At 43.8% G+C, this 15,456-nt stretch overlaps 1 protein-coding gene across 3 annotated transcripts; it reads right to left on the reverse strand.

The window, feature by feature from the left end:
- Positions 1 to 1,628: 1,628 nt before the first annotated feature.
- Positions 1,629 to 4,799, reverse strand: Dnajc28 (DnaJ heat shock protein family (Hsp40) member C28). Of its 3 annotated transcripts, none has more exons than XM_036203725.1 (2): positions 4,776 to 4,799; positions 1,629 to 3,206 (listed from the first exon to the last, which is right to left on the reverse strand). In XM_036203725.1, the coding sequence occupies exon 2, from the start codon at positions 3,177 to 3,179 to the stop codon at positions 2,031 to 2,033; it is 1,149 nt and encodes a 382-aa protein (XP_036059618.1). In that variant the 5' UTR covers positions 3,180 to 3,206; positions 4,776 to 4,799; the 3' UTR covers positions 1,629 to 2,030. The 3 variants fall into 3 exon arrangements, with proteins under 3 accessions (XP_036059618.1, XP_036059617.1, XP_036059616.1); XM_036203724.1 differs by having other exon boundaries at positions 4,596 to 4,799; XM_036203723.1 differs by having other exon boundaries at positions 4,586 to 4,799.
- Positions 4,800 to 15,456: the final 10,657 nt, after the last annotated feature.

Genomic DNA, 15,456 nt, shown 5'->3' on the forward strand with positions numbered 1-15,456 from the left:
AAACAGAGAAACCCTGTCTCAAAAAAAAAAAAAAAAAAACAAAAAAAAAAAAACCAAAACAAAATTTGGAACCATAGCTCTTATCACAAAGCCGTATTTCATGTTGTTGACAATTTCATTTATAGTAATGAAATATATATATATATATTATCGTCTTAGAAGCCAAATAACTCCAATTAAAAGAAAAAAATCATGCATTGTGCCAACTAATGGCTGATCATTGAAGCAGAAAGGCCCCAACTTCCTTCCGAGGATGTAGGTTTGTTTTAATCATTACAATCTTTCCAGAATGATTTGTTGGCCCAAAATCAGCGTTGGGAGCTGTTCTTCTGAATCCCACCTCTCTGCTCTCTGGAGATGGACTGGTTCCTCTCCACCTGCCTTGGCCTCCTCCTGGGTACCCAATACTGTGCTCAAAGCAACTAGCCAAACTGGAGATCCCCCGGTTTTCTAAGGAGACAAGAACAATAAACAATCTTGTCAATCTGTCACTTGCCAAAGATGCCAAGGAACAAACTTCAGATACCTCATTATCAAAGGGTCCCCAAGACAGTAACTAGGGGTTCTTATGTTGCTGAAAGTCTCTGGGGAGTCTGGTTTAGGACACTGTGGGGCTTAAGGGAAGTTTGTGGAAACTTAGCATTTCAGCTTGTGACCAAAACAAACTAGACGTGAACCCTCCCCTTTCCCTTCCCGTAGGGACATCTGCCCCTCTAAAAGTTACAAAGATAGATTCGAACTCTTTAGCATTGAAACCTATTCTTAGAACTTTTTAATCAACTAGCTTAACCGATTAACTTCTGTAGCCAAATGGATCCTAAAAGTTAGCCCACCTACTTGCTCAATGTTTTCTTTGTCCAGTGCCCACAGGGAAGGCCTTTCTAAGTGCAAGAGTCCCAATACGCTATTTCCTGACCTTCAATGTTCCTCCATCCAGCAGATGCTCCAAAAGCCTTTCAACAGTTTGGAGCTTGAATGAGCTCAGGAATACACAGTAGCAAACCTATAAAAACCACCTGTCATCTGGAGATTTTTAATTTATTATTTATGTGTATGTATATCTGTGTGTGTGCTCATGCGTGTGTCCGTGCACACATATGCAGGTGCCAACAGAGGCCTGAAGAGGCCACTGGATCCCTGCAGCTAGAGTTCCAGGCAGTTGTGAGCCACCTGAAATGGGTGCTGGGAATTGAACTCTGGTCCTGTGCAAGAGCAGCAAGGAACAAGCACTCTTAACCCCCAGGGCCTCTTTCTCCAGCTCCCCACCACCTTTTTCCCTCTTGAGATTATTAAATTTCATTTGAAGGCTTTAGTTGGTTAAATCTCATTACAATTTACAACTTCTTCAGTTTTGTGTTTCAAAAATACATCTTTTGGGGTTGGGGATCTAGCTCAGTGGTAGTGCTTGCCTAGCAAGCACAAGGCCCTGGGTTCGATCCTCAGCTCAAAAAAAAAAAAAACATCTTTTGGTTTTGTTGTTTAAATACATATGTTTAGAAATGTCACCCTTGCTGGGCAGTGGTGGCTCATGCTTTTAATCCCAGCACTCAGGAGACAGAGGCAGGCGGATCTCTGAGTTCGAGGCCAGCCTGGGCTATAGAGTAAGCTCCAGGAAAAGCATAAAGCTACACAGAGAAACTCTGTCTGGAAAAACCAAAAAGAAAAACTGGAAAAAAACATGTCAACCTTTAAGTCCCTAGAGTTTCAAAGAGCACAGAGGCTTCAGGAATGCCCTGTGTGGGTCACGGATCTGAGTCTCAGTCCTACCCATTGCCTGACAGATTGACCTTTCCTTCAGCAGGAGGATCCTTTTCTTGCTACATCCTTATAGCAATACTGACTGAATTTTCTCTCGACTTGGTTTCTTGAGGTTTTTCTCATCTGTCACCAGGGGTGTGATTTGTTCTCTGAAAACTACACAAAGACACACAATTCTCGAGTCCCTGAGGCACAACAATCAGGTTCTACGTCTGGTGTCAGGGCAACTCAAAACTGACCAGAGCAGTAAATGACTGTAAACATCAAAAGGGTCAAGTTTTAATGAATTTCCACAGTTTCAACCAGTTTAGAAAGCCCGTCTTGACTCCAGGGGTTTTCTCTTCTTCCTGGCTAATGTCAGCTGGGTTTTCATCTGTGATTTCTTTTGCTTCTACAAAGGCCTCATACATTTTCTGGACTCTGATCACTTCTTTCTGGGCATCAAAATGGACTTTCTGCCTGGTTAGAATGGGAACAATCAGGTTGAAGTCACTAATTCGCTTGTTTAGTTTCCGGATGTTTTCCTGAAACTGCTCACACTCCTGGCTCCACTGTTTCTGGCCCCCGGGTGTCAGCGGGTTCCCAAGCTTCTTCCTAGACGCTAAAAGTGCTTCTCGAAGTTGCTCAATGGTATCCTTGATTTCCTTCTGCATCAGAATCCACTCTGGTTGGTAGCCATTATCTATCAATATTCTGTTTAGGTTGTGAGTCATGGGATCAATATACGAACAGGCAGAAAACTTCTTCAGAGGCTTTCCTCTCCCGCTGAGGTTGTCAAAGTCTCCTTTGGCCATGGATTCCTGAATGAGGTCCTCCACCAGGCGCTCTATGGCTTGAGTTATCTTTCCTTCTTTGCTCTGTCTTATGTCTTGGACAGTTATGCTATTAGCAAAGTGCTCCCTCTGGAGTTTCTGCTTTTGGTATTCCATCACCTGCTCCGTTGCACGGTCTGCCCTAAACTGTCTGTACTGTTTCTCTCGTTGGCTTGGTGTCCCAAAGCCAACGCCTTCGAAGCTTAAATAATGTCGGTGCTGAGGTGTTCTGTATTTGAATTTTTCTTCTTCCTCTGTGTCTTCAGCTCTGTTCTGTCTGGCATGTGTTTGTTCTATTACATGGGAAAGCACATTCCTATAAGCTTCTTCGATCTTTATAAATGTTGCAGAATCAGCCTTATCAGAGCCGCTGTCTGGGTGATACTGCTTGGCAAGCTTATGGAAAGAGTCCCTGACATCATCTGTAGAGCATCCCTCATCTAGGTTCAGCAGCCTGTAATATTCCCTGATCATCTTCTTGGATTTATGGGTGGAGAGCATCCTAGATCCAGGATCTGAAAGCATTTTTACCCCATGAGGAATCAATGAGGCGCTCATGAGATGTGGTCTTAAGATCCGAGCCATCTTCATGCTCAATGTGTTCATCATTGATTCGGAATTCTTCCTAGCAATGATCTACAAAACAGCAAAGAGCAACTAACTTGTATTATCAGTCATGTTCTTTTGTTCAATAACAAAGTAAATTAAGGTGTACTTAGTAAGCATCAATTCTAGGGGCAAGAGAATGGAGAGAGGTTTGGTTCCCAGCATACAAATGGCAGCTAACAAATGTCCCTAACTTCAGTTCCAGGGGGTCTGACACCTTCCAGCCTACTCAGGCATTGGATGTACATGATGCTCAGACATACATGTAGGCAAAACACCCATATGCATATAAAAAGAAAGAGAAAATTCAGTTCTTTGTAACAATGTTGCTATGCAAAATATATATATTTTTATATTTATATATTTTACTGATGTTAGCTAGAGGGTGGACATTGATGTTTAGCCACTACATTTTGTGACACAATCTGAATTCTTCTACTCATCAAGAATAGATAGTTCTTAGAATTCCCCTAATCCAATTTTCTCATTTTATAAGAAAGCAGGGGGCTGGAGAGATGGCTCAGTGGTTAAGAGAACTGACTGCTCTTCGAGAGGACCCAGGTTCAATTCCCAGCAACCACATGGCAGCTCACAACTGTCCGTAACTCCAAAATCTGACACCCTCATGCAAATAAATACATGCAGGCAAAACACTACTGCAAATAAAAATAAATAAATTAAAAAAGAAAGCAGGTCTAGAAGATTAAGCAAATAAATCAATCAAATAACATTACAAGGTATGACAAATGATTAGGGCTGGGGCACAGTAGGCAATTGACTTGACTGGTTTTTGTTTATTTTTTTGAGACAGGGTTTCTCTGTGTAGCCTGGCTGTCCTGGAACTCACTATGTAGACCAGTCTGGCCTTGAACTCACAGAGGTCAACCTGCTTCTGCCTTCAGAGTGCTGGGATTAAAGGTGTGAGCCACTATGCCCCACACTTGATTTAATTGTATCCTCAGCAAATTGCAAATTTCTCCAAACAGTGTAGCATGGTCGTCATGAATACTTGTTGCACACCAAACAGGGAGCATCAGAGAGACAGGTGCCCAGTGCGACACTACATTGAACAGAATCAAGTGTGCAACCGACTTTAAGCTCCGCACCTCACTGTCTGCTAAGTGCTGGGGAATGGGGGGGGGGGGGAATGAAAGGTGAGCGATCCCAGCCTTATTAAAAACGCATGGTCCTGAGAGAAGAAATATACTGAGCACTGGACAAGAGACGATGAAGAGGATCACTGGATGTGAATTACTGGACGTCTGACTGTAAGGCGTGTGTTAGAAGTTTCGGGGACCCCGAGGTCATAATAGCGGGGTCAATGGACTTCAGAGCTGTCTGGAATGCTGGCTGTTATGTTATGAGGGGTGTCTCAGGACAGTGTCAGTCCCGCCGCACCCCCTACTCACCTTCACTCACCCCAAGTGGGCTCAGCGGCTCGCGGCCCCGCTGCGCGTCTGCGCTTGCACGCTCGGCCCCCTCCGTCCCGGCCTCCTCTGCCGCGCTACCCTGCGGAGCCCTTGGTCATAGCTCACGGCCACAGGCGGCCTCCCTCAGCAGGGAGATCCATACCCCCGGGGACGGAGGACAAACACCTACCGGCGCCGGTTGAACCCAGGGGCGACAGGCTCCGCCTCCACCCGCTTTCGAGGGCAGGGTTTGGGCGGTTGGGATTGTGGGAAATGTAGTTCCAAGGCAGGTGCGGCCCCTGGTGGCCCCAGTTGCGGCAGGGTGGGATGGGTTTGTGACTCCAACGTGTCTGTGATCTGGAGAAAGACGATTAGGCTGTTTGCCCCTGTGCGACACCTGCACTGTCAGTAGGCTTCCTTAGGCTGAGAACGATGGTCTTTCATTCAGCCAGTCTTTTGTTTGGTTGCATGTTTGTTATTCTTTGTTTTTTTTTTTTTTTTTTTTTTTTTTTTTTTTTTTTTTTTTTTTTGGACACACACCTTCTCACTTAGCCCAGGCTAGCCTCGAACTCACTTTGTATAGTTACAAATCCCTCTGCCTCCATCTTCCAGGTGCCGGGATTATAGTCTTTTGTCACTTGTTTATAGGACGCAATAGGGGGTATAAAGCCAGGGGCTTGTGCATGCCAGGCGAGCCCTCTCAGAGCTGTACCAATTGTGCTACACCTCACACCAGCAGCAAGGACAGTCAGCGCTGCACATGGCCTGGCATGGAAGGTGAGGGGAAAAAAGGAAAGAGTGGTCTTCGGCTTTAAATTCTCTGACGAAATTAAACATGTTCCCCTCCCATCTAATAGAGCAATTTCTTATTTTCTAAACCTCTCTCCCCTTACCCTCTCCTTAATGTGTATGGATGTTTTGCCAGTATGTCTTGTACCCGGTGTGTGTAGTGTTTGTGGGAGTAGAAGAGGTGGTTCTGAGGTGGTGGTGGTGCAGGCCTTTAATCCCAGCATTTATGAGGCAGAGACAGGTGGATCTGAGTTCAAGGCCAGCCTAGTCTACAGAGCTAAGTCCAGGACAGACAGGACTATATAAACAAAAACAACAAAAAAAAGAAGAAAAGGATATTCCTGAGTTACAGACAGGGTGCTGGGACTCAAACTCTGGTCCTCTGCAAGAGCAAGTGCTCTTAACCACTGAGCCAATTCTCCAGCCCTCATTAATTAATTAATTAATATTTGTTTTGTATTTATTTAGACTTCACATGTATGGGTGTTTTGCCTGCATGTATGTCTGCACCAGGTAGAATTATAGACAGCTGTGAGCCATGTGGGTTCCCAGGATTGAACCTGGGTCCCCAGAAGAACAGCCAATGCTCTTATCAATTTATTCATCACTGGGTGGTAGTGGTTCATGCTTTTAATCCCAGCACTTGTGAGGCAGAGGCAAGTGGATCTCTGTGAGTTCAAGGCCAGCCTGGTCTACAGAGTTCCAGGACAGCCAGGGCTACACAGAAAAATCTTGTCTCAAAAGACCAAAAAAAAAAAGGTTATTCATCTTTCAAGTTCCCTCTCGATTGTTTTGAAGAAACAAGCAAAGACTTCTTGAGTTGAAAGTCCTATTTATTCCACCTTTTGTGTATTTTTAGACAAGCTACTTCTCTGTAAAGTCAGAGTACTGGCAAATAATAAATGTGGGGGCTGGAGAGGTGGTTCAACTGTTAAAAACACTTGTTGCTCTTACAGGCGACCTGGGTTCAATTCCCAGCACCCACATGATGGTGCACAATCATCTGATCCAAGGGATCCAATGCCCTCTTTTGACTTCTATGGCACCAGGCACACATAGGGTGCATATACATATATGCAGACAAAATGCTTATAGATGTAAAATAACATAAATCTTAAAAAAAATAGTAAATGTGTATTTAGTATTTGCTGCTGGCTAGCCACTGGGGTAAGTACTCGGTGAACACTCTGTGTTCAAAAGTCCGTGCAAAGAAACTAGTGTTCACCTCAAAAGGAATGAGAAATAGTTATTCTGAGCTTTAGGAATGACTGTGCCTGGGAAGCAGATTCAGCTTGCATAGAACAGCATGGTCCATGCCGGAAGTAACAAATGCAAGTTCATTAATTCTAGAAGAAAGTCCTAAATCAAGGACTTCTAAAAGCCTGGGGCCACAGGTTAGCCGGCTGCTGGAAAGTGGGAGGAACTGGGTTAAAGGATCAGATGCCAGCTGGGTTTGGTGGGAGCTGGTAGTCGGCTAAGGATGCGTTGTAAAGGCTTTGTGTGATTGTCTGTCAGGTTAGAAACTAAACTAAAAGTAGCCCAGGGTGAACTGTTACTTATGGCTCTGTAGCATTCTTCGTTTATTACTGTTTTGTTTCTTTTCAAGACAGGGGTTCTTCCTTTTTTTAATGATTTATTTATTTATTTTTATTTTATGTGCATTGGTGTTTTGCACACATGTATATCTGTGTGAGGGTGTCAGGTCTCCAAAACTGGAGTTACAGACAGTTGTGAGCTGCCATGTGGGTGCTGGGAATTGAACCCAGGTCCTCTAGAAGAACAGCGCTCTTAACTGCTGAACTACCTCTCCAGCCCCCAGGACAGGGTTTCTTTGTGCAGCCTTGACTGTACTGGAACTCACTTTTTTAAAAAACATTTATTATTATTATGTATACAGAAGAGGGTGCCAGATCTCATTACAGATAGTTGTGAGCTACCATGTGGTAGCTGGGAATTGAACTCAGGACCTCTAGAAGAGCAGTCAGTGCTCTTAACCTCTGAGCCATCTCTCCAGCCCCTGGAACTCACTTTGTAGACCAGGTGGCCTCAAACTCACAGACATCCACCTGCCTCTGCCTCCTGAATGTAGGCATTAAAAGCATGCATACCACTTGGCATTGTTCTGGCTCTGTAACATTCTAACTCTCCATGATCAGGAGGTCCTCATTAGTCAAGAGAACTGATGAGAATCAAGATTGGTATGTCTCTGGGGTGGGGGCTTTAGTTTCTAAATCCTTACAACAGCACTGGGAGATAAATGCTGTTTTGTTCTCTGCTTTACAAATGAGGATGTAATTATCACCTCAGACACCAATCTTGTGAGAATTACACAATGTATGTAGACCACATGAAGCAATATTTTTTAATAACTTATTTATTTGCATTGATGCATCTGTGTAAGGGAGTTGGATCCTCTGGAACTGGAATTACAGACAGTTGTGAGTGCCATGTGGGTGCTGGGAATTGAACCCAGGTCCTTTTTAAGAGCTTAACCGCGGAGCCATCTCTTCAGCCCCATGAAGCAATATTTTTTTAGACCACCATCTCTCCCTTGGAGGCAGAAATCAAGACACCTTTCAAAGCCTCTGGTGGAAACATCAGGTAGGGGTTACAGCAAAGCAAGGAGACCTCTGTGGCGGTCTCTGGTGACATCCTGAGGTTTGGGGTCAGGGGAAGCTAAGGAGCTGTTCATACATTTCAAAAGAATTTACATAGCAATCTGTAGGGTGGCCAGTGATATACAAACAGGTGGGCAATAAATGGCTCTTTAAAGGACTAAGATGCCCAGGATAATCTGAGTCTGGACCTACAACTTTCCAACTCTCCATAATCATTGAAATTCTAATCAGTCAATCCATCCTTGTAGAATATGTTAAGGTAGGTGTGGCTTTTTTCTGTGGACTTCAGTTCACACCTGAAACAGGGCATGGATTAGACCCTATATACTGTTTGTTTTCCTAAGCATGCATACCTAACATAAAGTTTCACTTGCAAATTAGACACAGTGGGGGATTAAAAGTGTTTAATATTGGCTGGGCGGTGGTAGCACATGCCCATAGGCAGATCTCTGTGAGTTTGAGGCCAGCCTGGTCTACAGAGCAAGATCCAGGACAGGCACCAAAACTACATAGAGAAACCCTGTCTCAAAAAAAACTTAAAAAAAGAAAAAAGTGTTTAATATTGGCTGGGCACTTCCTTAATCCCAGCACTCTAGAGGCAGGTGCAGGTGGATCTCTAGGAGTTCAAGGCCAGCCTGGTCTATATAGCAAATTCCAAGGCATGGTGTATGTAGTAAGACCTTGGTTTTTTGTTTGTTTGCTTGTTTGTTTGTTCCCACCACCCCAGACAGAGTTTCTCTGTGTAGTTCTGGCTGTCCTAGAACTCTGTAGAGCAGACTGGCCTTGAACTCAGAAATCTGCTTGCCTTTGCCTCCCGAGTGCTGGGATCTAAGGTACACACACTCACACACACCACATCCCCCACACCCGCTCTGGTTGCTCATTGGATCTCAGAGCAAGAAGCCCCAGTTTAGAGCCCCAGTCTCTTGCTTCTAAAGTCTGGAGCGACAGGCTCCTTGCTCCCAGGACTTCCAGCTGTAAGGCTCTGGGATTCTGGTCCACCCCTAGTCGTGGGCACACCAAGACCAAGACTGCCAGCTCTGGAAAAATGTCCCCTCACCTCTAATAACTATCTGACTAGAGCAAAAGGATCCAGCCAGCTGACTGGTACCATAAGGTCTCACAAGGATCAGGTAGGACCTTCCAGAGCATAGTGCCTGAGGAGAGGCGGGAGGCTGGCGGGTACTACAGGGAGGGTTCCACAGAACCTTCTTTCATTTTATTTATTTATTCATTTATTTTTCTTTCTTTCTTTCTTTCTTTCTTTCTTTCTTTCTTTCTTCTTATTTTTTTTTTTTTCAAGACAGGGTTTCTCTGTGTAGTTTTGGAGCTTGTCCTGGAACTCACTCTGTAGACTAGCTTGTCCTCGAACTCACAGAGATCTGCCTGCTGCCACCACCACCCGGCAAGACAGCTTTTCTTTTTTTTTAAAGATTTATTTATTTATTATATATAAAACATGTATTACTGCACACCAGAAGAGGGCACCAGATCTCATTACAGATGGTTGTGAGCCACCATGTTGTTGCTGGGAATTGAACTCAGGACCTCTGGAAAAGCAGCCAGTGCTTTTAACTTCTGAGCCATCTCTCCAGCCCAAGACAGCTTTTTTTAATCTTATTAGTTTCTCTCATGTAACTTTAGTTAAGAATGTGTTCAAGGACTAGGGAGATGGCTCAACAGATAAAGGTCCCTGCCACCAAGGCTGGTGACCTGAGTTCGATTCCCAGAACCCACATATGGCAGAGGGAGGGACTGACCCCTGCAAGTTTTCCTTTGTGGTCTATACCCACTACTTCTAACTAAATAAAGATCACAACCAGAATTGAAGCTGGTCATGGTAGTGAGTACCTGTAATTCCAGCATCAGTAATCCAGGCACCTGTAATCCAGGCACTTGTAATTTGCACCTGTAATCCAGGGAGGGATGCAATAAGAGATCACAGTGAGGCTCAGGTCTGTCTGGCCTGTATAGTGGGACCCTGTCACAAGCAAAATGGAACAACTTTTGTGACACATGCCAACCACAGCCTTGTCAGTTTCCTACCCTTCTGTGGTGGTGTAAAACAAAATGGCCCCCATAGGGAGTGGCACTATTAAGAGGTGTGGCTTTGTTGGAATAGGTGTGGCCTTATCAGAGAAAGTGTGTTATTGTGGAGGCGGGCTTTGAGGTCTCATATGCTCAAGCTACCTTCCAGTGTCTCAGTCCACTTCCTGTTGCCTTCTGATCAAGACCAGGTCTGCCTGCAGGGTGCCATGCTCCCTGTCATGATGATGATGGACTGAACCTCTGAACTGTAAGCTGCCACCTCAATTAAATGTTTTCCTTTGTAAGAGTTGCTGTGGTCATGGTGTCTCTTCACAGCAATAGAAACCCTAACTAAGATACTGTCTTCTGGTCCCTTCTAGGTATTTGGTGACAGGTACTGGGTGATGAAAGTGGCTAAAATGGATCATGTTAAAACTTACTTCTAGTTTTCTGGACTCCTGCCTACAAGTACAAACTGCAATTAGCAGAAAACAAAACAAAAGCCAATAAAAAAAAGTCATGCACAGCTGGGCAGTGGTGGTGCACACCTTTAATCCCAGCACTCAGGAGGCAGAGGCAGGCAGATCTCTGTGAGTTCAAGGCCAGCCTGGTCTATGAGTGAGATCCAGGACAGGCACCAAAACTACACAGAGAAACCCTGTCTTGAAAAACAAAAACAAAACAAAACAAAAAAATCATGCACTGTCTGTAAAGACCTGTAGACCCAGAATTTACAATGAAGGCAGTGGATGTTGTTGTTGTTGTTGTATTTCTAGAGTAACCTCTAATTTCCTTTCAGTTCCTCTCTTTTTAGTCTGGAAGATAAATCTCAATTGGAAGCTTGGAGGGAAGGGGGACATTTAAATCAAGACTCTTTTTTGTTTGTTTGTTTTTTGTTTTTGTTTTTTTGAGACAGGGTTTCTCTGTGTAGCTTTGCACCTGTCCTGGAACTCACTCTGTAGACCAGGCTAGCCTCGAACTCACAGAGATCCGCCTGCGTCTGCCTCCCGAGTGCTGGGATTAAAGGTGTGTGCCACCACCCGGCATAAGCTAAAGACAGAAATGTACATATATCTTGTGGTATTTCATCATATAGATGTTGATGCCAACACACACACAGACACACACATACAGACACACACAGAGACACACACACAGACACACACACATACACAACAGACTCAAAGGGTCTAACAGCAAACAGAAGTGTCCGTGGCCCAAGAACAGACTCAGGTTTGTTGCACTTGGTCTTATAATAAACACTCAAAACACTCAGAGCCAGACATCAGGGTGTAAGCTGAAAGATCAGAGAAGCAGAGTAAGCCACAGCCACCACCTCTTACCTCACCAACTCCTCAGCCCGATAGAGCCTCTGCAAGAGAGTGAATTCCTGTCTTCTCCCATCTTATATTCCTCTCTCTGCCCAGCCATATCACTTCCTGTCTCAACCTTCCTAGTGCTGGGATTAAAGGTGTGTGCCACCACTGCCTGGCTCTGTTTCTCTTTTAGACTTGATTAATCTCATTTAGGCCCTGCCCTCTGATCTGATCTTCAGGCAACTTTTATTTGCTAAGAGTACAAACAAAATGTCACCACACAGGTTACTGCCCCCACCCCCAATCCATGTCCCAGTATGGTAACAGGCTCATTTTGTTTTTATAGTAACAGAACAAAGGAAATCATAAGTCAAGATGGCTCTCAAATACATTATTGGAAACACCTGCTGGGAAATCTGTTGTAGGCCTCCATGATGTCTATGTTAGAAGCTGGGAGTCTGTACATTCCTGAAGGACTTTATCTGATAGTCTCAAAGATGTTTGGTCACTCATTGAGGTGGGCAATACATAGTGATTTAGGGGGCTAAGCTAGCCCAGGAAAATCTGGCTCCAGATTGACAACATTCCAGCTCTCCTGTCCCAGAAATTCAGAGCAGTGCATCTGCCTTGTGGAAGGAATCTGTAACAAAGGTTTGGCTCTTTTCTGGGAACCTCAGTTCACTTAAAAGCTTATCAGGCAAAACCAATTAGAAGCCAGTCAGCTTTATTTCCAAACAGAAATTCCTAAATTAGTTATTTTTCATATATATATATATATATATATATATATATATATATATATATATATATATAACATATATTTCAATATATTTTTAAACACAATATATAAAAATATATTATTATAATTTAATATTTTATTTGATATATAAATATGTATACTAAATATATAAAAAATATATTTGAGACAGGATCTCACTATGTAGCCCTGGATGGCCTCAAACTCCAGAGATCCACCTGCCTCAGCCTTCCAAATCCTCAGTTTGAAGGCATGTAAAACCAGTCCTGAACCAATTACTTAGGAAAGAAATTTTAATGAAAGTTCAGCAGGCAGAACAATGAAGAAGTCAGGAGTGATCCTCGAGTGGATTCCACAAAACACAAGGACCCAGAGGGCTCTGCAGTGTGTTGGTGACGTCACCGGAGCTCTGGTGTGTGACAGGTGGGGTGGTAGAGTTGTGCCCATACGTCTCAACAGAAAAACTTAAATATATATGCATTTGGAGAAAGTCTTTTATACTCCAGGCGCTGGGTGGTGGAGGCTGGAGATCAAGAGGTGAATTTTGACCACAGTGAACAGAGGTCAGCTTGGGTAACAAGACATCCTATCTACGAGCAAATTTGAAAACCGAAACCAAAATCATGGTATCTGAAAACCATGTAAGCCGATCTAACAGTTTACTTTTTGTTATTTAGTTTTTTGTTTGTTTTGAGATATGCACTATGTAGCCCTGGCTATCCTGGAACTTGATCTGTAGACCAGGCTGGCCTTCAACTCAGGGATCTCCCAGGCCTCTAGAATGCTGGGATTGAAGGCATGTGCCACCATCCCCCCATCCCCCACAAAATTAAAAAAAAAAAAAGAGTGATAATACCTAAGAACCTTCTTTTTTGCACTATTTTCTAATTCTGGTGAAAAAAGTGACACAGAAGGATTAGCTATTAAACTTTATTATTAAATAATATATTGCACTTTAATAGCTCACTTACAGATAGCTCTCGCTCTGTAGCCCTGGCTGCCCTGTAGCTCTGTAGACCAGGCTGGCCTTGAATTCAAGAGATCCACCTGCCTCTGCCTCCTGAGTGCTGGGTTTACAGGCGTGTGCCACCACGTCTGGCTTTGAAAATCAATTACACCTTCTATTTATTAACGTGTGGTTCAGGAGGACGTGCATGTGTTAAGGTGCATGCCTGTGGAGCTGGTTGCCTCCTTTTATCGTGTGGAACCTGGGGACCAAATTCAAGTCGTCAGGCTTGAAGGCAAGAAGAGCCTTTATGGGCTGGGCCATCTCACTAGCCCCCTGAATAACTTAATGTTTCTGTATTAATTAAGACAGTAACTTAAAAATTTGAGGCATATTTAAAGGCCATGAAAAACTCTTACTCAGGAACTTTTATAGCCTCTTTTAGAGACTATAAAACTCTTAATATAATATATAATATAAACTATATTAAACTCTAAATAGTCTCTTTTAGAACATCTGTCTTACTTAACATTTGGGAACTAAATCCTTTTCCTTTGGCTGAATGAATGAACATCCTTTATTAAGAGACACTCCAGCTGGGCAGTGGTGGCACACGCTTTTAATCCCAGCACTCAGGAGGCAGAGGCAGGTGAATCTCTATGAGTTCAAGGCCAGCTTGGTCTAGACAGTGAGTTCCAGGACAGCCAGGACTACACAAAGAAACTTGTTAAAAAAAAAAAAAAAAAAAAAAAAAAAAAAAACCCAGAAAAAAGAAACACTCCTACCCTACCATAACCTTCTGCCAGAATAAAATGTGTAATCAAAGGTGGATTTACTCAGTTCTGAGCCAAGGACCAAGTGATCACCGAAATAAGAGATAAATACCCAAACTTACTAACTCACTAACATCTTCATAATCTAATTTCCCTTTTTATCATGACACTCCAATGGCTGCTCACATTCAGTGTGTCTAAATAATACTCTGTGGTGTGTGACTGTCAACCAAGCCAAGCACCCTCCATCTTGGGAGTTCAGCTGTGTGTGCCTGCAAAGGATTATCCTATCTGGGCTTGTTGACTGTTCACATCCCTTCCTGGGGGAGGGGAGTGTCTGAAGACCTTCACCTGAATATTCATTGCCCCTACCTGTTGTGTGTGTGTGTGTATGCAACTCTGCCTTAACTGCAGGTGGCCTGGGGGAGGGGCTTGGGTCTCTAGGCCAGGGAAGACAGGAGAGGCATCCATCTGTGCAGTTACAGAAGCCTCATCCCTGCTGGATACTTTCCAGTTGCAGGAGCATGCACACCCTTTGAGTACCTCTCTACATATGCTCTGTAAGGATGCCAGTAAGCTCACTGATGCCCCACAGTGAACTTTGGCAGGACCTAGTCTGGGTTCTGGACCTTAGGAGAAGGTAGACATTGCTTCCTCTTCCCCTGGGAAGGAATATTAGCATCCTGCTCTATCACAAACCAGACAACAGGAGTCTCTTGTTCTGACTAGTATCCTCTCTGCTATGAGGTGTATTGTTTCCAGGCATCTAGACACATGGATTCTTCTCTAGAGTCATGGGATCAGTTAACTTCCCTGGAGGCCAGTCCTTTGAAAACAGTGGGCGATTAGCATGAAATAGAGCAGGAACATTAACTTATTCACTTTTTATTCTTACAGTACTGAGGCTCAAACTGAGCACTCTTTACTTTTCAGATTATAAATACATGCTGATTTTTAGTAGTTCATATTGTTTCTATTAGTGTGTGACTTTACTAACCCACAGAATTTCCTGTGTTGGAAAGTCTCCAGGACTAGGTTACTGTTTTAATGGAACTTAGACCCCCTGATGGAGGTTTCTTACTAGTCAAGGGGTGATGATAAGTGGACAGGCCTGAGGTTCCCTACCTGCACCAGGCAGTGAGCAGGACCATCTGTTACTCTGTTGTAGCTCAGCTGCATCCTCAACCTTATATTCTTCTTAAGGTTACAGTTTAATGATCTCCTGCGGTTAGGAACCCTTTGCTGTTGTTTTGAATTTAAAAGTATGGGCTGGAGATGGCTCAGTGGTTAAGAGCAGTGGCTGCTCTTCCAGAGGACCTAAGTTTGATTCCTAGCAACCATATGGTGGCTCACAACCATCTCAGAGGGATCTGATGCTCTCTTCTGGCATAAAGGCACGTATGAAGATAGAGTACTCATACATAAAATAAATATTTTATTTATTTATTTTTGAGACAGGGTTTCTCTGTGTAGCTTTGGTGCCTGTCCTAGATCTCGCTCTGTAGACTAGGCTGGCCTCGAACTCAGAGATCCACCTGCCTCTGCCTCCCGAGTGCTGGGATTAAAGGCGTCCGCCACCACCACCTGGCTCTGGTCTCTAGGTACCTTAGGAATCCAGTTGTGCAGGCTGCTCAGCAGTTCAAG

Source organism: Onychomys torridus, chromosome 12 (assembly GCF_903995425.1).
Source record: "Onychomys torridus chromosome 12, mOncTor1.1, whole genome shotgun sequence".
NCBI lineage: Eukaryota > Metazoa > Chordata > Mammalia > Rodentia > Cricetidae > Onychomys > Onychomys torridus.